Below are 25,100 nucleotides of genomic sequence, written 5' to 3'. Positions count from 1 at the left end.
GAAAAGATTTGGTGTAACTTTTAGAAACCTTTGATTAATTCTTAGTGACTGGAAACTGAGGTGCAAGGTGTCACTCTCCTTTCCCTTCTCTGCCCCACCCACTTCCTTCCTTTCTTTTTCTTTGTGTTTTTTTTTAACTGTTCTCCCCTTATTTTTATAATACTAAAATAAAAGAAAAAGTTGATGATGTACCACAAGTTTAAATGTCTGCACACAAAAAGGCCTGTCTAATTGGCATGCTGTTACTTTTGATTTCATTTCATAATTGTGCATACAAAGAGACATACCTCTGCCTGACAGTTATCTCCTTTGTGCATGCAGGCATAGCGCTCACACAGAAATGCAAGCTCACCTCACTTGAGGACTTTTCACTTAGGAACATCTTAGTTTTGTAGCCTCTTCGTTGCTGCTGGTTCCTTGGTCTTATTTCCCACGCCTGTATTTTGCATCACTATTTGTGATGAAACTGAAAGAAACAGCAGCTGGCATGGTAGAAGCTCTATCCAGAAATGGCTGCGGAGTTTATTATTTTTATTAGCAGTGTATGCAGCTTCCAATGTAAAGCAAGGATGGGTGTAGACAGGCTTGGTTTGAAAACAGAAACAAGGCTACTACTGGCAGAAAAGCTGTATGGCTTTTTTTTTTGCCAGGCCAGGACACTTTCAAAGTAATAGGCATTACTGTTGGGGCCAGAGAAAGAACAGCCTACAGGGAATGCTCTGCCAATCTCTCTCTCTGTTTTTTGCTTTTTGTGCAGATACCTTTGATTTTTCTGTCCATTTAAACAGTGATCCGGCCAACTGGTCCACAAACAGGGTTCAACTTTTCACACAGTCAGTTTTATTTTATGTTTAGTAGTTGCAGGACTCTTACTGTTAGGAGGAGTAAAATTCACTTCCACGACTAGCACAGAGTGTCCTGGAAAACAGAGAACAAGCTGTACCTTAAGGGTCACATTCTACCCTTGATCTGTGCACAGAACTCTCTGCACGCAATTCCCGGGAGATGATAGACCTAAATGAGCCCACATTGTCAAAAGGCTCACCGCTCCTCCCACTTGGAGTGCAGCTGCTTGCATCCATTGACTTCAGTGAGAGTTCGGGTTGTGAAAGGGATATAGGATCAGGCTTCAAGAACATTGCTTAGACACTTTGGGGAAAGATGGAAAAGATCAGAGAGGACGTTAACCAGGACAAGGCTGCTCCACTCTATGGAACTAGAGGCTCCAATCAATTACTGTTTTCTGTACATGGGGAGTAAATTAACTTTGATGCCCTAATAAGCTGCAGCAGCCAACAAAATAATATTGAGAATACACTGTTAGAATGAAGAGGGCACTTTGAAATGCTCTGCACAACTCAAGAGCTCACTTCTTGCTATGAAAGCAAATCTAATAAATGTGATAATTTGACAGAATTTCCATGTAATGGGCCAAATAAAGCTTTTCATCCTAATTCTATCACCCCTTTGCTTTATCAAGTTACAATAAAACTAGAAAATGAAATCGCTTTTTTTTTAAATAGAGGCCCATTCGTTAGCACATAGTATCCTGCAAACTACTGCAAGTTTAACAATTTGTACATTGCAGTAAAACAGCTTTATTTGATAGCTTTAAATATGTATTTAAGAAATAGACTGAGTCTCTATTAGGGCTTTTTATTGTAGGATAACATCAACTCACGCAAAATAGAACATGGACTATGTAACATCATAAACAGTCACCATTACCATCTGTGCAAAGGGAAGATGGCTACAGTGATATAAAGAACAAGAAAAATATTACACAGTTACATAGCTTGCCAGCTAAACTTTCAAAAGCTCCTTCCATATGCACTGAGGAATCTTTGGGTTTTTTTTCTTTTTAACAGTTATTTATTACAGTATTGAATATATTTACAATAGATGTTATGCAAACATCGGTCTCGCTTACAATGCCTCATGACTTCATTCATCCCAAACCGGCACCATGAATCCAATTTGAAAGCTTTGCCGTGCCATTTATATAGTATATCATTAAAGTGTTCCATAGTTGCCATAGCTAATTCCTAATTCATAAAATTCAGATTCTAGGTACCAGGGACTGAATCACAGGACTGGCAGGCAAAGTATCGGAAATCAAACCTAATTGGGTTTGAATGACAGCTTGACCAGTTAGCCATGGGTCCTGGGGCAATGTTTGTCAAAATAGAATCTTGGACAGTAAATAAACTCATAGCTGTTGTCAATCTTGTACAAATATCAATGCCTCACTCTGAGATCTAATTTTATGTAAGTACTAAGGAGACATCAAGTAAACTTAAACAGAAGAGGCCCATTAAACCCTGCTTATTCTGCCAGTACAATGGCTATGTTTACTAACATACCTCATTTCAGGGCATGGATTCCTCCCTCCTTAGTGCTACAAACACTGCGTTTCATACTCTTAAAGACTGTGTCTGGCTTGCACGCTCTGTGGCTGTGACTGGTCGATAGTGATGATGAAAAGGAAACAAAGAACTGGATATGGATTGGCCTGCGTGTCAATAGCTTTTTATGGAATTGATTTTAATTGTTTAGAACCCCAGCAAAATGCCGAGAGCAGAAAACACAGCGGTCCTTTTATCTCAGCAGCTACCTTAAGAAAAAAACAAACAACAATCTGTTTTTCCTCTGCTCTGTCGGTGGCAATGAATTCAGAAACTGTTTTCAGTTTTGTATGACTGGAGTAGAGGAACAACTATTCATCAGTTCTTGCACAGAAAAGGCAAATGGGCCTGCCCTTCTCAAAGTTCACTTTAGTCCCACATTCTTGTTTTTAACTCTCTATTCCTCAGTCCCCATATATTAATGTTGATTCCCTTACTACTAATTTATACCATCGCCTTCCTCAGTACCAATTGACACTTGCACTGACCTTTGCATAATACAGATATTCTATCAGAGTTCTCCTTTGCCTCCAGATTTTTCCAGTGTTTAATTTGTCCTATAGTTTTTAACCTGCTGCTGCTTCAGAAAGTGCATCTCTCAACTTCATCAATCTCCCCTTTCAAAATGCTAGAAATCCCTGTTAGTCACTTCAGATAACAGTTCTCAAAGATCTATTGTCTCTGCTGCTTTTTATTGTCTCCAAAGCAATAATTTCCTCGTCCTGCTATTTGAGCGGGCGGTCCAAAAAGAGTCTTATAGCAATTCTTGTAGTCTTCCCTTCCGCCAATATAAAGTAATACATCTATCTCAGTTGTTTGTTTGCTTTTTGATGTTGGCATGAGATAAATGGAGATGTTCTTTGGATGCCTCTGTGCATAAAACTAAAGATAGCAACAAGGCTATTAAGTGCCTTATATTTTTGTTTTAAATACACAGGAAGTTTCCATCTCCTTGTGATGTGCAATTGTAACTCCCATTCACATTAATTGAAGTTATATGTACACGTCAAGAGAGATGAGACCCTTCATTCTGTTTATGTGACTTTGCGTAGTAATAAAAAGGCAACAAACACACTGTCTGCTATACATATAAACACTAGAACAGCACCGATATATTTTTCTGCTATAACAATAAAAAGTTACACACACCTCTCAATCTGCCCAAGTGAACAGATACTAACTATGTTTTCTCTTGTACAATAACACAGTATATACTACTTGATCAATTATGCTGGGTGCTTGAGGTCCAACAGAAGAACATTATCACCTCCTCCTTCTGTTGCCTCCTGTTTAAGAACGATTTTTTCAGGGGTGAGCACAACTTTCTCTGCTGGCTGGGACGTGCCTTTTGTTCCACTTCCTTTGTCTTTCTTTACTTTAGTGATCACTTCTGTGTAGGAAATCTCTTCTGTAACTGGTTCTTCTGCCCCACTCGCTGAAACTGCATGCACACCAGCTTCCTGGATTCCTTCTTGCCCTTCAGCTACTGTTCGCTCTTTATCTTTCTTATTGAGCTTGAATGTCTCCTTTGTTGGAGCTGCTTTTGAAATAGTTTTCTTGAGCCTTATCCCAGATTGTTTCAGCCTCTCTCCTGACTGCCTCATTCTCTCTCGCCTCTCGGGTGTCACTATTCTAGTTTGAAGCCTGTTCACCTTCTTGCCAAAATTTTGTCTGGTCTTCTGCATATTTTCCCTTGAAAATGCCTTTTTGATATTATCTATGCGTCTCATGCCTGATTTTTTAAATCGGGATGCTCTGCTTTCGTCTATATAATATTCTTCATCAGAAGAGAGGTCAGGTGGGAAGAATTGCTCCTCCAGGTTTTCACCTCTTGTCCTGTCTTTGATAACAGACAGCGAAGACGGGCATTCTGTTTCCTCCTGTGAATGAAAACATAAAGACATCGTTCCGCTAGTGTTTGAAGGGAGCAGAGCATTTAAGCATATAGCTTTTTTAGCTTCTTATTTGTAAGTATCAACAACTGAGCTATAATCATGTGGCACAGGGAGGTGGGGTCTCGCCTGAGAACCTGCACGATCTCCTGAGGATAAAGGGGCCTGGAAAAAAACGGATTTTGCAGCCTCTGTTCAGTCCCATGCCTGTTAGGGAGATTGCTTTAAAGGCTGGTTCTACTCTGAAAAGGGATGAACAATGTAAAACTCGCATCATTGTGTCCCACATTTAGTGTGCCTCAATGGACTGCAGCTCAAATATGCTTAGTTTGCAATTAGAAAGGATGTTTTTCTAGCTACCAGCCCTGCTATTCTGAGGTTGGAGAGTCAAGCTGGGTTCTTTCCTTCTCATACATCATCAGTAATGAGCACCATGCAGGGCAAGTTGGCCTTCACCTACATACAACCTCACTGACTCCATATGAACTTCTCAGTATTACCTGTAGCTCCCTCCTCACTTTCATTAGGTTTGCACAGTTGTAATTAACTGGAACTTAGTAGAGAAATCTGTTGATGCATAGGGAAGAACAGAATCCAGCTCAGACCCTTCTAGAGTATGTCTTCACTGCAGCTAGGCCAGGCACCCAGGTCTGAGCACCTAGGTCAGCCTAGCCTGACTGCAGGTGGCCTCACTACAAAGCCCTACTGGTGTTATTGTGTCCTCTGCTTATGCACGTGCCCATGTGTGGCTGGGAGCATAGCCTGTGTCCTCACTGCAAAGGGGGCAGGTTCCAGCCCAAGTTAAAGTGAAGTCTGGGCTTTAATCTGTATCCAAGTAGGGATGCTAGACCAGGTTTAAAGCACCTCCAAACCCAGGTAAAAGGTTTGTGTGTGTGGACAGTGACAGGGGTTGTGCTAAAACCCATGGAAGAGCCAGGGTGAACTCTGCAGCGACAACACAGCCTTAGCCGTGTTCGGTTCACGGGAGTAAAACGTCACTGATGCGAGCTGGTAAGGCTCAATACACACCAGGAGTTGATCTGCTGAATGAGAAGCCATTTTACATAGTCACTTTCCAGCACCACCGTTTACTCCTCCCCTATCAATTCAGCAACGAGAGCAAAGCTCCGGGCGGCAGTGGTAGAGGTGGGCAATACATGAATGGCTTGTTTAGGATTACAGGCATACAGGCATTTTCAACCGTAAACGTATATTATCCCATGTTAATGCATTAACTGAACAATCAGCAAATATTTGTGGGTCTCTGTAGTAGGTCTTCAATGGGAGGTTATTGAATGGTGCATTAATCACCTTGGTATCCACTGCCTGCCATGTCGCAAGTATTGCTAATTTGTACTGAATATTAAATACATATTCTAGATAAGTGCCATGCTAGCCATGTACTAAGCAGTGAAACCATATGCTAAAATACATTTACATTACACCTTTGGCTTTGTTTGGCTGCCCTCTATCCACTAATCCCTCTCTGTGAGTTCAGCTTCAATTGCACCCAACCCTCTTTCACAGGGTGCTGGTGAGGAACGGTAGCTGCATTTTGAAAAGAAGTGATCTAAAGGGAAGCAATGCAATTGGGCGCTTGTGGAGGAGGTGAGCATCTCAGCTATCGTGGTGATAGGGGTGCTGTAGATACCTAGAGAAAGAGAGATTTTAACCGCCAGAACAGTGCAAGTTATACCAGAATTTTCTGAAAGCTCTTTTTGGGCAGTAAGTTACTGAGCATCATTTTAATGGTAAATTGTGTGGAAAAAGTTTAGGGTGAATATTCCATAAAAGAATACGTCTGAAAAGAGTAGACCCAACCTGTAAATCATAGTCACACAGGAGCTGAGCCAAGAACCATTTAGCTCAGTGTAATGATTCCCATGGAGATTCTGGATCTGCCTGATAGAGTCAATTTCTGGCTGGTACTAGCAGACATATAGCAGAAAACGCAGAACCAGTAGCAGCTGTGAGATGGAAACTGGCACCCCTTTCTTATCCCAGCAATCTCCTCCTTGGGCACACAAACAACGCTGCACAACGTTTGTTCATACTCCCAAGAGGAGCAGCTCCTCACACAGCCTCAGGCAGAATACATGGCATATTCATATTCTTTTTGCATAATGTATCATTTCCCATTTGTGGGCTTATCACACCTGATTCCTGGACCTTGTCAGAATTTGGGCCATAGTTTAATAATATTTTCTAACTACCAAAAAAGTTTGAATGAGAGCGTCCACCAAGCGCCAGTCAGTTTCTCAAATGTATCTTGTGCTGATGAATTCCTGTATGGTGCACTGCAAACTGAACTGATTTCTGGCCAGAAAAACAGCTGTAATTTTCAAAATGCAAATGCATGTTTAATTTTACGTTACAAAGTATTAACTATCAGTAATATATAATAAAATATATTAAGCCACTTGGCAAATAAAGGCTGTTTATAGTCTGGCTTCTTTAAAACATAAAATGGCTGTTAATGCTTATCAAAATTAAGGGGAAATTATTTTGCTGTGAGATCAGCAGAATTTTATTTAACTCCATATATCAAAACCAGAATGAGCAAGAACTAGAATTCTTTGTTAATAATCTTCATTAATGTGTGAAAATTAACTTTATTACCTAGCTGTGTTATAGCTTCTTTTCATAAAATGAGGGATAGTGTTAACATAGAGCAGCTTTTCTGTAATTAAACTCTTAATGTTTGTAAATTATAGACCACTACTTTAGCTGAAACATTGACAACAATATTTCCTTACTAACTATTCTGAAACTTCAGTCCATACAGGGATGAGTATAGTAGGGTGAGATTTAAGAGTCTCTCCTATAAGAAGAAAACGAGAGCTTAGGTTCTTTTTTTAGACAACATTTGGGCTAACTGTCATCCCCTAGTGCACAGAAGACTTCAGCAGGCTTGTGTTCCCTACTGAATGCCATCGCTTCAGTTGAATTTAGATTTACAGTTCACTGGTTTAAAGGGCTGGCTGTAATGTTCACACACACATATTAGAATTAAGAACTAAGAACTGTAAATTATCAGATGAATGTTTTGTGTCTAGGGCACGGGACTGGCACCCAGGAGTTCTGAGCAATATTTTTCAACTGACTCCTTGTGTGACTTTTGTCAAATAATTTAATTTCTGGGTCCTTCAGTTTCTGCCTCTCCCCTGGAGAAACCAGGTATAAAAGGCTAAATTCATTCAGGTTTGTACATCATGCTGCAATCCTTAAATGGGAGGTGCTACAGAAATGGACTGTCTTACTGGAACTGGTCAACATTGTGAAGGTTTTTCAAAATAAAAATCAGTGCTATGTTTCATCCCGGTAGGGAACTGCCCACTCTGAACCACCAACAGGTTTTAGCATTACACTGTCAAAAGTCATTTTTGTTTACTGGGGAAGAGGGAGAATAAAAGCTTCTGTCTCCCAGAGTTAGCACATCTGAGGAAAGTCAGTCTTAGCACTGGGGGGACGCTGATGGGGGGAAAGATGGCTAAGAGCTTGATCCTGTTCCTCCTGAAGTCAAAGGCAACATTCCATTGACTTCATTGGTGCAGGCTCAAGCCCTAAACTGGGTAAGTACCTCTCCCCATCGTCCTACCAAGAAAATAAACTGTTCGCTGATGGAAACAGTAGGATGTGGCAGTAGCCCTATGAGGGGGAAAAGGAGTAAGATGCCTGCCTGCTTTCCCCCTTCTTCCAGAAGCAGGAGCACAAGGCGATGGCTTGCAAGATAGCCAGATCAAATTAAAAAGGGAAAAGGCAAGGTGGGTCCTTCCCACCCAAATGTAAATTATTGTACTCACCTCATCTTACCTGGCCTAGCCAGCTGGCTGGCCACTGAGATAGGAGTTATTTGAGTTATAGAATGCTGGTGCAAGTCAATGGGAACTACCCGTATGCTTAAAGTTAAGCCTGTGCTTAAGAGTTTGGCTGGAAAGGAGCCAGAGTGCTCAGCACCTTGCCAGCTCAAGCCTTGCATAAATAGCGTTTATCGTCTCTGCGTAGTGACAGCGTCTTGCACCATAGTAAGAGATGCTACACAGATTGGGTTTTTTTGTAAATTGTATTTACACTATTAATATTTGCACTACTTGTGAAATAGTGTCTGATCACATCATTGAATACGTCTAGAAATGCCTGTGCACACCAGTGCCATTAAGACTGTGTGCATAAAACTCAGCTTGGGTTTGTCTTGCTTTTGAGTACTTCATTCTGACAGCGTGCAGCCCCAGCTCACTAACAGCCACGTAAAACAGAGCTTCTGGTTTTAAGCTCTGGTCTGAACAGCACAAAGTAAACAATATGAAACTCGCTGTAGCTACTTTGAGGATAAAGGTCTGCGCCATTACTGCTTACATTCGAATAGATGTCTCCAGAGCGAGTAAAATATTTCAAACCTGATGTTTATAACACAAAGCCATTCCCCCCGGCAGAACCTGAAAGCTCCATTGCCACTGTGGATACCTTCGCTCTTATTTTCAATTTAAATCAAAGTTATAAAAGCTGTACTTTGTGTGCATGCACCAGGGACTTTGTAATGGAATCTGGTAATGGGCTGCCAGTGTACTCTTGGGTCTGTGCCTGTGTATGCAACTTAGGAAACTTCTAGCCAGTGCTGCCTCTTTCTCTTAGTGAAGGTGCACAGGGAAAGAGGCAGGGGTCCTAATGAGTCCTGTCTTCTTCTATATGCTATAGAAAGGGATGCATGGAATGAGGCAAGGACTCCTACCTCACTGATTGTACATAGTGGGGCTTACAGAGCATTCTCGTGCTGCCTAACAAGTAGTGGCATGTCTTTGTTTTCCCCTTTATTTTTTAACGTGGGAAATTCCAGACTTCTATAAGTCGATTCTTAACTTTGTCTTCAATAACCTAAATAGACCGAGCCCCTTAAGCGCCTCACTGTAAGGCAGGTTTTCCAGACCTCTGATCATTCTTGTGTCACTTGTCAAAACCCTCTCCAATTTTTCAACAGCTTTTGTAGTGTGGCCACCAGATTGTGACACAGCATTGCAGTAATGGTCTCACAAGGCTGTATGTTGAGGTAATACCGCCTCATTACTGCTCCTTGATATTCCTCTGTTTTCAGATCTAAGGATCACCGATTGTCTTTGGCCACAGCTTTGCAGTGGGCATTCATGTTCAGCTGGTTATCCACCATGATCGCTAAATCCTTTTCAGTCATTGCTTTCTAAGATATAGTCCCTTCTACTGCCCTCTTTGCTTTTAAATATATGACTTTGCATTTGGCTGAATTAAAATACATGTATGTTTGCACCCAGCTTACCAAATGCTCAAGATCATTCTGTATAATGACTTGTCCTTGTTATTTACCACTCCACCAATCTTTGGGAAATCTGCACACTTTTATTTTATATTTTCCTCTAGATGATTGAGGAAAATACTAAATAGCATTTGACCAAGATTCCTGCAGGACCCCACTTACAACATCCCCTACTTGATGATCCTTTCCCCTTAACAATTACATTTTCAGATTAGCAGTTAGCCATTTTCTAGTCAATGCAATGTATGCTACAGTGATTTTGTATAGTGCTAAGTATTTTTTTTTAATCAGTGTCAGGCAGTACTAGTTCACATGCAGACATCTCATTATCAACTAAATGTGTAGTCCCATCTGAGGATATAAAGTTTGACAAAAACCTATTTCTCATAAAAAACATATTGATTTAAATTAATTATGCTACAATACCTTATTTCTTTATTGACTGAATCCTATATCAGCCGTTCCATTATTTTACCTGGGATCAATGTCATGCTAAAAGGCTTATAATTACCTGAGTCATCCCCTTTATTCTTGAAATATTGACATGACTTTAGCTTTCTTCCAGTCCTCTGGAACTTCTCCAGTGTTCCAAGTTTCATTAAATACCAACATTGATGGTCTTGAGAGCTGTTCAGTCAACTCTTAAATTCTGAATGCTTAATTTTTGCAAACAAAGCTCTTTTAAAGGAAGGGGGTCGCATTTGTTTTTATATGGAATAAAGCGCTATCGACCCTTTTCAAAATGTACAAATACATCTTCATTCATCTGGAGCCTTTCCCCACTGCCTGCCCAGTACCCCTGTGAGGCAGGTCTCAATATTTTCTTTTTACACAAGGGGAAATCTGGAGGATAAGTTTACACAACAAAGAAGTGTCAGCTTCAGGACTGGAACGAAAGTGTCTTTGCACCAGCCCCAGTACATAATCCACTGGCTATAATACCCCCCCTGTCGAGTAAGCTGGTTATTCCACTGATAAAGCAGAGCTTTAGAGTAATGAAAAAACACTATATATCTCAAAAAGAACAGGAGTACTTGTGACACCTTAGAGACTAACAAATTTATTAGAGCATAAGCTTTCGTGGGCTACAGCCCACTTCTTCGGATGCATATAGAATGGAACATATATTGAGGAGATATATATACACACATACAGAGAGCATGAACAGGTGGGAGTTGTCTTACCAACTCTGAGAGGCCAATTAAGTAAGTGAAAAAAAAAACAATTCCAGCTCAGCAGTCTCTCGTTGGAGTCTGTTTTTGAAGTTTTTCTGTTGTAAGATAGCCACCCGCAGGTCTGTCATTGAATGGCCAGACAGGTTAAAGTGAGACTGCTGAGCTGGAATTGATCTGCAAACTAGATACAATCAATTTAGGATTGAATAAGGACTGGGAATGGCTGAGCCATTACAAACATTGAATCTATCTCCCCTTGTAAGTATTCTCACACTTCTTATCAAACTGTCTGTACTGGGCTATCTTGATTATCACTTCAAAAGTTTTTTTTCACTTACTTAATTGGCCTCTCAGAGTTGGTAAGACAACTCCCACCTGTTCATGCTCTCTGTATGTGTGTATATATATCTCCTCAATATAGGTTCCATTCTATGCATCCGAAGAAGTGGGCTGTAGCCCACGAAAGCTTATGCTGAAATAAATTTGTTAGTCTCTAAGGTGCCACAAGTACTCCTGTTCTTTTTGCGGATACAGACTAACACGGCTACCACTCTGAAACCTATTTATCTCAAAGCACGTTTGAGAGGTGAGTATGCAAGAGTAACCTCATTACAGGGCCGAGAGGTTGAGAGACTTTCCAATAGTGACATAGGAAGGGTCAGACCCAGGACAACAACAAATATCTCCCAAAACAAGGCTGGACAGTGCTCCTTAGTTGAGCCTTTCCATGTGCAGTTGAGATTCAAAAGCTGCAACTATTCTTTCTGCAGTGGTTTTTTTTTTTTTTTTTTAAGCTTCTTTTTCTTTATTTTTTTGAATAAGGAGAAAATCTGATTTTTCTCCCCTATCCTTGTTTTCACAAGCAACTGAACCATTTTGTTCAAACTTGCCAGACAAAAACACAGACGTGAGCAGAGACCAGACATGGAAAATTTCCATCCAAATGGTGACTGTTGCACAAACTTGCAAGCATCAGATAAAAGGGGGTTATAATGTAACAACTGGCTTATAAACACATTAAGATATTGTCTCACATGGACATAAGGTGTTCAAGTCTATACAAAAAAACCCCAAGAGAAATGAGAATGAGAAATGAGAATAAATATGTCACAGTTTACATATGAGGAAACTAAAGGTCTGGCTACAGTGCAGTGTAAGCCCATGGTTAGTAGAACTTGAGTTAGCAGACTCTGGGACTTGAGCGTCTACATTCATTGTAACTCTGGTTTAGGAATTGTTAAACCCTGGAGCTTCAGTGTCTACACTGCATTATGCGGGCCTGAGTCCAAACACCCATTTCCCAGACTTCCTAGCACTCTCCCAAAATGTGGCTGCTCTAGCCTTTTGTTGACAGTGCAGTGTGGGAAAACTTGTCTGTCCGTCAAACTTGAGGACGAGGAAAGTTGGCCCATGGGATACATTTGGTGAACACCCAAAGCATGAGTCCAGAGGGGCTGTCTACACTGCAAAGCAACAGAGCTTGAATCCTGGGTCCCTGCTTGACCCAGTGTGCTCAGACCCTGCACACCCATGGGGACCTGGGACCCTGGGGGCAAGCCCTGGATTAGTGCAATTTGTGTGTCAATGGAAGGAGGGTTAGGCTTGAGCCTAAATTTAAACCTTGAGATTACTTGACACACCATAATACACAAAGAATAAAAACCTGGCCCCCATTGAAGTCAATGGCAAAATTTCCATTGACTTCAATGGGACCAGTAGTTCACCCAATGAGTTGACAGTAACTAGGAAACAGATAAGGCCTATGTCAAAAATGGCTTTATCTTTACTTGTAGTGGTGTGTCCGGTACCTGTAGCTATAGGTGGCAGGGAAAGGCTCTGGCAGCTCCCCGCTGCTGGAGTCTTTCACTGTAGTGGGAAAAGGCTCCGGCAGTGGGGAGGCAGTAGAATAGCAGGGTAGACATGGGAGACCCTGTTTGGGCATGTAGAGAGCTGTGTAGGGTCCACAGCCTGTGATACTGGCTTGTCTCTACCCTACTCACCTAAATAGTGCCTCACTGTTTATAGTGGTAGTTATACCTGTGCTAGCTGGGCATGCTGTGTCTGTACGCTGTAAAAGTAGAAATACCTATTGAGTGCCATTCCCTCTCCCCCTTCTCCATACTCATTCCTTCCTAAATAGGTTATAACAATTGATTTTAACATTCCAGGAGCGCGAATCATCCTACAACATTTTAGTAATACAAACTATATTGAATTTATGCCATCCATGAGCAATTCCAATTCCTCTTGTTTATTACTAGGCTTCTAAAAATTGGTGTCTAGGCAATTCAAGAATTTCTTCTCTTCCTGCCCTTTTGGTCCTTGATTAATTTTGTTTTCAGCATCTTGATTTTGTGCTAACTGAATGCTCATAGTTTGCCTCTTTTTACCCTCCCCTTTGCTATTAGTTTAACTCCCTCCTGACTACTCTGGCCAGCCTGTCCCCAAGGAGACTGGTCCCCCTTCTACTGAGGTGGAGGCCATCCAAACTAGATAACCCCCCTTTCCCCATAAAAGCTGGACCAATGTTCCACAAAACCAAAACCCTCTACCGGACACCATTTACCTAGCCAGCGGTTCAATTCCAGAATCTTCTCCATGAGGTGAAAAGTACCTGACTTGTAGAGCTGGTCAACGTTTTTTGAATGTAAAGGGTTTTTTTTTTCCATAGAAAAATGACATTTTTTAAAAAGCAAAATGTTTTGTTCAAAACTATTGACTTTTTCAACAATTTTCATTTTTGTAGCTTTTTTGCCACTTTTTAATACAAATTTTTATCAAAAATATGTTGTCAAAACAGTTACTGAAAATGTTTGTTTACTGAAGAATGGATGTTTAGTAAATGAAAAACACACAATCATTTCAGTGATGATTTGATAAAAGAATGTAATGTACATAACACAAAAATAATGAAAAATTGGTCAATTTTTACTGGGAGAAATGGAAATGACTTAAATGAATTAAAAAATTCTAAGTAGGTGCACTAGGTTTGTCTCTCAGTGCCCAGACTGAGTTTGCTGGGCTGGCAGTTAAAAAAGACCATCTCTTTCTGTGTAAACATCTGATCCAGAAATAATTGAGACATTTACAGTCACTTTTCAGGCTGCACTTTAAAACTAAAGTGATCAATACACACAACCCTCCCACTCATTTCCCAGTCCCAAGTAAAAAGTTAGAAAAATAATGATAAAAAAGTACAGAAAATAAAAATAAAAACAAAGAAAAAGCAAAATAATAAATAGTATGACATCCCCTCAACTCCAGAATCTATTTTGAAAAATATAATAACCATTACAAGCCAAAATACTCTCAATCTTCTCAAAGTCAGAACATCCTTATTCCAAAACTACAGGCAAAACAGACAAAAATACAGAATTATGTCATTTTATTGTGCTGCTCAGAGCAAAGTAACGGGCCAGTGACCTGTTACCCTGAGCCTACATGTTGCGGGGAATGCTCAAAACATTAAAAACATTATGCAAAATATTTAACAAACACTAATGGGATTAATAAACCCCTCACACTCCTGAAGCTGGAGCACAAATCAGGTAATAGGCTGTCCAGTGCCCAGCTTGTTGATGGAGTGGTGACTGACAACTGATTTGTAAAAGAAACAACCTAGAAATGTTTGATACATGATAAAGAAAAACAAAAATACCCTCACTGGGAAGACCTGCAAACAATCTGCAGCTTGTAGGCAAGAAACTAAATCAAAACAATATCACAGTCTAGGAATTTACATTTTAAATTGACCATACATTATTCAATGCAACACCCAAAGTAAATCTCTAAAACACCACATCACCCTCATGCCTATTAATACACATATTAACCATGTAGCCAGCTGGTTAACAGAAATTACCATAACAACCCGTCCATTGACCAAAAAGTGTCCTTAGCATCACACAATTTATGTTACTGGTAAAGCCCCCTTGCAATTAACCCTTCAGTCAATCCTTAGCCTCTGGTGAATACCCAATTACAAAGCATCCCATCATTTTGTAAAAGTGTCACTCTTTCACTGCAAGCATGGGACTAAATCTCATGTGATCCTGCTGTAGTTTTGCAGATGTGGAATTAAAATCTCTGCCATCAGGCCAAGCCTGTTCAAATAGGAGCAAAACAGGATTATTTCTTAAGGGCACCTATGGGAGTTCACCCTATTAAGTACGTGCTGAATAAACTCTTCTGCACATAAGACCAAAAATATGCTATTCTGGGGCCAAATGCTACAGCTGGCATGTAGAATTGTTCTTACATAATGAAAAGTGCTTAGTGTGTCCAGCACAGTAAATCCCTCATTTTACTTTCATAAAGCTTCAACTACAATCCCTGTTCCTTAAATTCTGACAGGGGTTCACCAATTTAACCCAAAAGACATGAATCCCTCAGTGTTGTTGTAGTTAATATCTTTTATTGGCCCAACTGCTGTTGGTGAGAGAGATGAGCTTTCCCCCTTACACAGAGCTCTTTTTCAGGTCTGGGAAAATGTCACAGCTAAATACCAGGTGGAACATTTAGCATAGGTAGTTAGCACATGTTGCAAGGGGCCATTCAAGGTGAAGAGGCCGGTTAACACCCCTGTTGTAAAAAGTGGTCTCACACACAGTTGATAGGGTGTTTTTGTCTTTTATCATTTTCCTGTGTAAGTTCATTCAAGAAGGTAGCAATTAGGTCTGGTTTCACCCACATAATTGTTATTGGAGCATTCAGAGGGGACATATGAGGGGGGACTTGCGGGGTCAAGTGCCCCCCCCCCCCCCAGATTGGCCTGCTGGGGGGAAGAGCAAGAGGGGCTCTGTCCTTCTTTCCCAGTGCTGCCCCTCCCCAAACACATTCGGCCGCTCGCCCTGGCAGCCAGGCAAGGAGCGGGATGGAGTTGCTTCTGCCTGAGAGAGCCTGGCTGGGTGGCAGCGGCGGCCCACTACCTGCCCGGGCTTAGCTGCTGGTGGGTGGGGGCTATCCCCGACAGGGCCGGCTCCAGGGTTTTGGCCGCCCCAAGCAGCCAAAACAAAAAAACAAAAAAACAAAACAAAAAAAGCCGCGATCGCGATCTGCGGCGGCAATTCGGCGGGAGGTCCTTCGCTCCCAGGCGGAGTGAGGGACTGCTTGACAAGCTGGTGCCTGGAGCCGGCCCTGATCCCCGAGCATGCTGAGGAAGAAGGGGGGGGGGGGCTTCGACTCACTGGATTTATGGCTTATTACAAGAATCTGTAACCCAGTAACCCCCCTTTTTGTCCTATGAGTCCAGAGGTGTTAATGGGCCACTTCACCTTGAATGGTCCCTTAGAACATGTGCTAACTACTTATGCTAAATTAGCTGTTTGACCTTGTATTTAGCCAAGACACTTTGGGCTGGTCTACACTAGGGGGGGGATCAATCCAAGATACGCAACTTCAGCTACGCGAATAGCATAGCTGAAGTCAAAGTAGCTTGGATCGAATTACCTGGGGTCCAGACGGTGCGGGATCGATGGCTGCGGCTCCCCCGTCGACTGCGCCGCTCACTCTGGTGGAGTTCCGGAGTCGACGGTGAGCACGTTCGGGGATCGATATATCGCGTCTTAACGAGACGCGATATATCGATCCCGGATAAATCGATTGCTACCCGCCAATATGGCGGGTAGTGAAGACGTACCCTTTACAAAGTAGCAGCTGTGTTAGTCTGTATCCGCAAAAAGAACAGGAGTACTTGTGGCACCTTAGAGACTAACAAATTTATTTCAGCATAAGCTTTCGTGGGCTACAGCTCACTTCTTCAGATGCAAGACACTGAGTATCTTTCCCAGACCTGAAGAAGGGCTCTGTGTACCTCAAAAGCTGCTCTCTCTCACCAACAGAAGTTGGACCAATGAAAGATATTACCTCCCCCACCTCATCTCATCAAGAATCCATTCTCTCATTAACTGACTAGAGTGATCCAATGAGAACTCAGTGAGCAAGAAGTTAAACTGTACGTCATTCTGAGCAATTCCCATCTCATCCACTCCCTGGGACAGCTTCTGAATGATGCAAAGGGCAGCTGCAGCCCCAGAAAGAAAGCTGTGTGAGAGAAATACGCACATTTAAAGTTTGCTAAACAAGTAAGCCCAGTGAATCAGTACCTCTGAAGGCCCTGACAGTCCAGTAAGTACCCCTTAGGAGGTTCCATGTTGAGTGGTGTCAGCATAGGCAGCCCTGTGAATTTGTCATTATTAGTTCAAAATATGCAATTTCCTAGACAGCCTCTTTTAAATGTAGATACAAAGAATATCTGCATGTGTGAGAAGGGGCAGAGACAGGGACCAGACAGGAGGTGATATGATAAAAGAGGACATTTGCTAATAACCTGCTTTCAGTCCTGGCCCACAACAACAAAAGGTACGGTTCTTGCAGACTAGATACAGTTGGAAGAGATGCAGCTCTATTAAATACAGTAACGCCTCACTTAACGTTGTAGTTATGTTCCTGAAAAATGCGACTTTAAGCGAAACAATGTTAAGTGAATCCAAGTTCCCCATAAAAATTAATGTAAATGGGGGGGTTAGGTTCCAGGGAAATTTTTTTCACTAGACAAAAAACTATATATTTAAAACGTATACTGCGTGTATATCTATATAACAAACAATTTAATACTGTCCACAGCTATGATGATTGTGAAGCCTGGTTGAGGTGGTGAAGTTAGAGGGTGGAAGAGGGAGGGATATTTCCCAGGGAATGCCTTGCTGCTAAATGATGAACTAGTACTTGGCTGAGCCCTCAAGGGTTAACACATAGTTGTTAATGTAGCCTCTCATCAAGGCAGCACAAACAGGAGGGAGAGGAGACAGCATAGCAGACAGAGACAGACACACACCTTGTGTGTGGGAGGGAGAGAGAGATGCACACTGCCCCTTTAAGTAAGCTGAGCCACTCTTAAGTGCATTGTCTTTTTAAGTGGATCAGGAAGTTGAGACAGCAGCTGCTGCCTCAAGCTCTCTCTGTCTCTCTCCGTCCATGTCCCCTCCCTGCTCTATATGGAGAAGGGGTAAGCGGGGTGCAGGAACAGGGGGGAGGGGGACACCATGACAGCCCCCCCCTTCCCTCCCTGCACATCAAGCAGGAGTCTCTGGGAGCAGTTCCAAGGCAGAGGGCAGGAGCAGCACATGGCAGTGGGAGGAGGGACAGCTGAACTGCCCCACAATTGATAGCCTGCTGGGCGGCTGCAGCACAAGGAACTTAGGGGAGCAGGGAGCTGATGGGGGGCTGCTGGTCCACCCTGGTTCCAAGCCCCCACCAGCTAGCTGCAACGGGCTGCTCTTCCTGCAAGCAGTGGACAAAGCAGGCGGCTTCCAAACGACGTTAGAAGGGAGCATTGCACAACTTTAAACGAGCATGTTCCCTAATTGATCAGCAACGTAACAACGAAACAACGTTAACCGGGACGACTTTAAGTGAGGAGTTACTGTATACCAGGGTGCTGCTGCTAACCACTAAAAATCTGTAACATGCTGTTGATGAGCTCAGATTTTCCCAGTTCTGCAAATGTGCTGTTTTGAGCAACTTCAGTCCTGTAACACCCATGGAAGAAAATGACTTCAGGAGTCTTCACTGGCATATAGAGTTTAATCAGAAGCTACTCATCCTGAAAGGCAAGTTCAGTCACGGGAAAGTAGAATCCATTCCCCAGTGTAGAATCAGCCAAAAGGATAAGCACCATGGAGACTTTTATAATGATCAGCCACAATTCCTATGGATAAATCACTATCTAGGCTGTCTAATGATTTGGGCAAGTGGCATGGGAAATGGAGGGTGATCATCTAACTACATTATTCTGGTGCCTTCCAGGCCAAACCCAAGCAAAACTTTGAAAACAGGTCCCATACAAATGCAAAGTAAGATCCGCTGTTTTCACCACTTCATTTTCCCGGATTGGCTCTAGGAGGATTATTAACTTGCCCTAGTTCATATCATCACAGGAGAAGAGTAAGTCTGGATAAGTCTGATTACACTGGTTCAGAAAACACATGGAGTCAGGTTTATAATCCCATCTGAACAGAGCCCATGAAGTTCATAGCCATGAGCTGCCTTTTAGGGATATAAATGATCAGACTAATCTCACCTTTCCCACCCCCCTTGAATTTCAAGCTTCTTTCCTTGTAAACAAATCCCCGAAAGGGTAAATTTTGTCACTCCAGCATTGACAGGTTGTAACTGCTTTTTCCTAAGGAGCACAGGCTATTTGTGGTCTCCCTTTCTGCCTCCAGTGTTTTAGGAGGGCCACAGGCCAATTCACAGTTGTGGGGGGCAGTAGCCGGAGATACCACTGATGGCTCTAGGGCTCACTCACACATGACTGAGCTGGCTCTGCTACTGAAGTGCTAACTTGGCTGTTGGTCACAACAGGTGCAGTCCACTCAGAAGTGTGACCAACCACCTGATTTAGTGGACTAAGCATGGCCCTGAAGGCAATTCCTTTGCTACAGCCCTGCTCTGACACAGAGTCTCTCTATGGTTTTAGCTAAGGCAATTAACTTTTCTTTCTTAGTTTCCCCATCTGTAAAATGGGATTATATAGTCACCTATGCCACATGAGTAATATGAAGAGTAAATAGTTAAAGTTTGTAAAGCACAATGTAAGTACTAAAATTCGCTAGAATGCACACCAAACCCTGCAGTGACTGGGGACCAAGCTGGCACCACATTCATCAGCTTAGTTAGACAATTGTCTCTAAAAAACCTTAATTTTTCAAGGAATTTACTTGGAGCACCTCAAAAGCAGCAGCATCATGTCATCTGGGTGCCAGACCTGTGTCCAGCCAACCGTGCACAACCAACCGAGCTGCAACAGGAGTTTGATGGTGACCTAATGATTCTGTCACATTTGTATTTTTATTTCTATACATGTAAACGAGTCAGGTAGGTTCGGAGTGTATCCCAGCGAATCAACTCACCAACCCTCTTCACAATTCCATGCCCTTGCGCTGTGTGTAGTGATGTGATCATGGTGGAGAGGAGTCAATTATGGTGTGGTACAAGGCTGCAAAGTTGTTTGGTAGGCCAACCCCAAAACATGAAAGTCAACTCATTTTAGGAATGCCCACTTTGATTGTCAAAGCATTTTCAAATGTGAAAGTCAGTAGCCATGAGTGAGATCCAGAATTCCTTTCATAGGACATCTTTTCTATGGGACTTTGTAACTAGTTCCTGAAATAAAAGACATTACCTCAGGCACCTTGTCTAACTGGTTCCTAGGCTATTTTAAGCGTATAACTTCTAAATTAAAAAAAAAATTCATCTGAGGTAACTCCCAGCTTGACCAGAGAGTTCCAAGAGAGGACCAAAAAAAAAAAAAAAGGAACAGATTCCTTCAAAATGAAAAAAACAAAGCATGCACACACACGCACACACTTTAATTCCATCTTTTAATTATTTACTCAGAATGACTAAAATAGCCAAAGACCACTTTACTGCAGACAAACATCAGTTTCTCTGGGCTGTTCCTCAAACCTATCTGAGACTACTGCTTACCTATACAGTTGTGTCCCTCCAAACTATACTACTGCAGTACCAACAGGACACATAGTACCCCAATTTGAACTAAAACTGTGACTTTAACCATGACAACTGTCTGGGTGGCAGGGGTACCTGGCTGCCTCTCTCTCTCCATTACCTGACCTTCTTAAAAATTAATCATCTCTAGAACAGTGAAAAATATTCACATTGAGCCTCAAACCCACTTGCGTTGAGTTTGGAAGGTTTCAATTCTTATTGGATGGTTGAGGTCAAGCCAGCAAGAGAACCTGCTTTGCTTCTAACTGACCTGAGCCAAATTACACTCTGCAGTTTGCTAACCCTATTGCAGACTGAACCCCCAACTATCTTCTCAGCCCCAGTTCTAACAATGTCTAGTAAACCACCCCTTGTTCTCATTTCCCTAACTCGCATGGTCAAAGATTCTCATTAGGACTCCATTTAGCATAAGGGCTCGTCCAACTCTTTTTTGTGAGGGATGAAGGGCTCTTGGACAATCATTTCTAGGCCAGCATCCTCTAATTGGCTTCTGCCTCTATTAATTGTTGTATCAAAACTATTAATTAAGAAAAATTAACTGGGACAATTTTCTCTGTGTTGATTTTATAAATGAACCCTGCTGTGCTGATTGACAGAGGCCATTACAGAAATACAAACTCATTGATCCAAACAGGTAAGTCACGTTCCCCTCATTACGCACAGTCCTTCACAATATCCCTAATGCTTCTCAGGCAAAATTCCACTGTAGATGAAGGCTTCCCTTCCAACATCCAACTCAATAATGAACTCAGTTATGATGCAATTTAGCATACAGTGCAGTAGCAAGGAAGTCCCAAATTGCTTTAGTGCATGTCAATGGACTGTCACTCCTCTTATAGTGACGTTTCACTCCATTAATGCCTTGGCGGTGGTTTGCGGGGTGGGGGGGGGAGAGGGGAGGGTTTGCACTAAATCAGTGTAGTTGCACTGGACCAAGCCCCTGGTGTAGCAGCACTGCACTGCTGTACAAAGTGACTTGCACCAGCACAGTGTGTAAAGTTTCACTACACTCCTAGCAGGTTACTCTGCTCTAATGCTCCTGGAATGGGGACAATTACCACCCACCAGCAAGGTGTTAAATGTTGCATCCCAAGAGGATTAGCAGATAGGGGATAAAAGAAGTTTCCACTAGCTAATGAGTGTGTGTGTGGGAGGGGGTGGGGGGATGGGACTGAGGCCTGGTCTACACTAGAAAAGATTGATTTAACTACATTGGTCAGGGGTGTGAAAAATCCACACCCTGAGCGGTGCAATTAAACCAATTTAAGTTCCTATGTAGACAGAATTCTTCCGTTGACCTAGCTACTGTCTCTCAGGGAAATGGATTACCTACACCAATGGGAGAATCCCTCCTGTTGGCATAAGTAGCGTCTACACTGAAGTGCTGCAGCCCTGCGGCTGTGTCACTGTCGCGTTTTTAGCGTAGATACGTGCTGAGAGGAATCCACTCTTGCTGTAGCTGATCTAAACAGGGATGGGAATATGAAGAGTGAAGAGGCTAATTCAAGATGCTGATTCTGTTCAAGAAAATCAGATGCAAGGAGGCTCTCGGCAAAGTCTCCTTTGTCTCCTAAGAAGAGACCATACAAGTAGCAGCAGTTGTCTTTTCTGGTTCTGTGTAAATCTCTGGTAGGACACTTCCACAGGCTTTTTCATGAACTATGTGAAAATAAATGACAACAAGCATGTCTGTGGGGAAAAAATAAACATCATGGTTTTTGTATTGAATTAGCCATTCCTCCCCCTCCCCCGCAATATTTTCGGAACATTGACTATGTTGAAATGTCTCATACAACAACTATGGAAGAGTGGAAGCAATGGAGCAGCACCCCACCAATGGACAAAGGATTCAAAGATGTTCATTTCCTCCAGCAATATGATTACTTGCAAGGAAAAACAAAGAATATCTACATTCATATCTACCATAATGGTGCGGAGTGAGCGCTATTAACGCAGCTTGCAAAAATTAAAAACAATAGGTCAGATTTTGCCCTCACTTTCACCTGTGCAGCCTCATCAGGGTCACTGGGTCACATAGGCATGAGAGAAGAATTTGACCCACTGTCTGTATTTGATAAGATTTTATGCTATCATCAGTTTCCACCGGCACTGTTTTCATTGCTAACCAGAGGTTTGGCTAGTACCTCCTCTTACTAGAAATCAAATAATTTAAAAGCTAAATCGGCCTACAAACACTTATGCACATGAGTAACTTTTCTCAGATGAATACTCCCAATCACGGACATGAAAAAAGTTCTTTGTGTGTGTTCACTGCTACTTTAAAGAATACGTCATGATAAATGATGGACACGAACAAAACTTTTAGGGTCCTCGTAAGGGGCTGAGCATCCTCAGTTCCCACTGAATTCTAGAGGAGTCGAGCATGTGATGCGAGCAGACCAGGTGCCAGCTCAGGCTCAGATCCCCAGGCCTCAACTGAACACTGACAAATACCTCGCTGGAATCAGTCTGGCTCACCTGGGTGTTCGTATTGTTCACATCGGTATTAGAATGATAAGAATGTGTTTAGACTTTATGGAAGCTTGTGAGTTGCTGCAGGCATTAATCTCACTTATAATGTCTGTATCCCACATTACAAGGTAATAGCTGCGTGTTTGCATTGTAAGCCTCTGTAACTGTAAATCACCAGGCAAGAGACAGCCATTAACTAGTGTGAAATGCTGGTCTCCAACAGGAGTTATGTCCCGCTTGACAAGGAAGGCCCATCGACACCAGATGGACTAGAGTGAAACATTTAAGAGGACAAAAGACTTTGTTGCTTACTCTCCCCTCTATGGAGATGAGTCTTGCAAGTGAATCCTTCCCATTAGCTGAGTTTGCATCTCAAAGCACAGGGGGGGAAGGGAATAAAAAAACCCTAACAAAGAGGAACTGTATCTTTATGCTGCTTGGACGCTAGGGTGCAAGGCTCATTAGGCATAAGCAAAAGATCCCCAGTGCTTCGCGTGAGTTGGCCCTAAGGACATGTAGAGCTTGTTTATTATAGAAGCTTTTATTACTTTTTTGAAATTTAAGATTGGAACTCTTATTTCCTTTTCCTATATAATAAATCTGTAGAGAGGTTATTATAGGATTGGCTGCAAGCATTATCGTGACCTGGGGTAAATGGCTGGTTCTTTGGGACTGGGAATAACCTGAATATTGCTGTGATCCTTGGTGTCAGGGACCATCTATCACACGTCCGCCCATCTGGGTGACAAGACAGACTGGAGTTCCCAAAGGGATGGGCTGTGACTCTATGTTATGGCTGTTAGAGAGCCTGAGGAGTTTACACTGGATAATTGGTTGGTGAAATCTAAGTACAGAATTTGGGGTTTGTGCTCCACTTCTTAGCAGTCTGCCCTGAGGTTGGTACTCATGCTCCTGTGTCACTGCAGGACAGCTTGACAGAGCATGCTTAGAACTTCACCGGATCAAGTCCTTAACACCTAGTGTTGCAGCATTTTCCAATAAGTGGCCTAGCCTTGTAACTCCCCTAGCATGGTTAACTTTTTTGTATTTGTATGATCCATGGACAAGAAACTTATTTTCAAGCAACTTGCTTTCAGACAATAAGAACAATGGCTATTTATTCATTTACAAGAACAAGTAGCATTATAAAATAATCATAATGTAAGAAAAATATATGATTTGTTTTTGATCCTGCAAAACCTTGCTCATGTTAGTATTCCTTAGTCATGTATTTCCAAAGCACTCAGTGAGACTACATGCAAAAGGACGGCTTGTGTGATAAGGGGGTGCAGGTCTGAACTTAGTTTTGAATATTCGTTCCTATGAATTGAGACCATGAAAAAACTTTTCACAGCTACAAAAAACCTTGATAATACACTACACTTGAAAATTAGCATTAAAGGAATGACTAAATTCTGGAGCCTCCATAAATAGTTTTACTGTTTGGACTTCTACCTAATATGGTGAAAAAATAACAGATGATTGTCAGGCATGACTAGCATGACAAGATTTACAGTGCCTGCCTCATATTACCTTTCACACAGGCAACAAATAGTCCTTGCTGATCTGCAGTTAATCTTACACTCCTGCCTGAAAAGCCAACCAATACTAATAATAGACTGAATTGCCATCAGTGGGTTCATGTTGAAAGACACTGAGAGGCAGAAATCAATTTTAAAGAACCTATAACACAACTCCTACACTGGGAAGACTGTGTTACCTGTCTTTTGATTTGTTAAACAACTAGTGTTTCCCAGGAACTATCAAGGATGTGGCAAAACTTCAAAGGTAAAATAAATTAAAGTGCATTCATACCTGGTATATTACAACCCGAAATTTGTTTTTTCTCAGCATCTCCTCTTGTTTTGCTTCAACCTTTCGCACATTAGCACTCTGCTTTTCCACACGTGCCCTCACTTCTTTAACGTGGGAACTAACTTTGCAGGTTTTCTCAAGCAACTTGTTAACAGTATAGCCCGTATTGCCATGAGTCTGGGCAAGCTTTAAAATATCAATCTGTATGGTCTTGATAGCGTTCTCCATTTCTCTGTGTCGCTCCTCTATTCTTTTCTGGCTCTCCTGCACACTGTGTACAATGTTGGCCACTTTATCTAGGACTGTCACAATTGTATATGCAGCATCTTGCTCTTCATCTTCTGTGACATTTGAGAGACGATTTTGATGGATTTTGTCAGCCTCCGAGGTAACTTCATGGTGATCCATTTTCTCTGTGTTCAGTCAGGTTTACAGGAACTGAAGTATAAATGCTCCCCACGATGACTGTTCAAATCGCAGGGAAACAATTCTGGCACCTGTGCAAGAAGCTTGACAGCTGGCCTCA

At 42.1% G+C, this 25,100-nt stretch overlaps 1 protein-coding gene across 1 annotated transcript; it reads right to left on the bottom strand.

Annotated features, from left to right (window-relative positions):
- Positions 1-3,631: 3,631 nt before the first annotated feature.
- CAVIN4 (caveolae associated protein 4) lies at positions 3,632-24,982 on the bottom strand. Its single transcript, XM_065400139.1, has 2 exons — positions 24,575-24,982; positions 3,632-4,285 (listed from the first exon to the last, which is right to left on the bottom strand). Exons 1-2 carry the CDS (start codon positions 24,980-24,982, stop codon positions 3,632-3,634), a joined length of 1,062 nt encoding a protein of 353 aa, XP_065256211.1.
- Positions 24,983-25,100: the final 118 nt, after the last annotated feature.

The sequence above is a fragment of the Emys orbicularis genome, chromosome 2 (genome assembly GCF_028017835.1).
Source record: "Emys orbicularis isolate rEmyOrb1 chromosome 2, rEmyOrb1.hap1, whole genome shotgun sequence".
Classification (NCBI taxonomy): Eukaryota; Metazoa; Chordata; order Testudines; family Emydidae; genus Emys; species Emys orbicularis.
The sequence above is the reverse complement of the archived record's forward strand: the minus strand, read 5'-3'. Positions and strand labels throughout refer to the sequence as shown.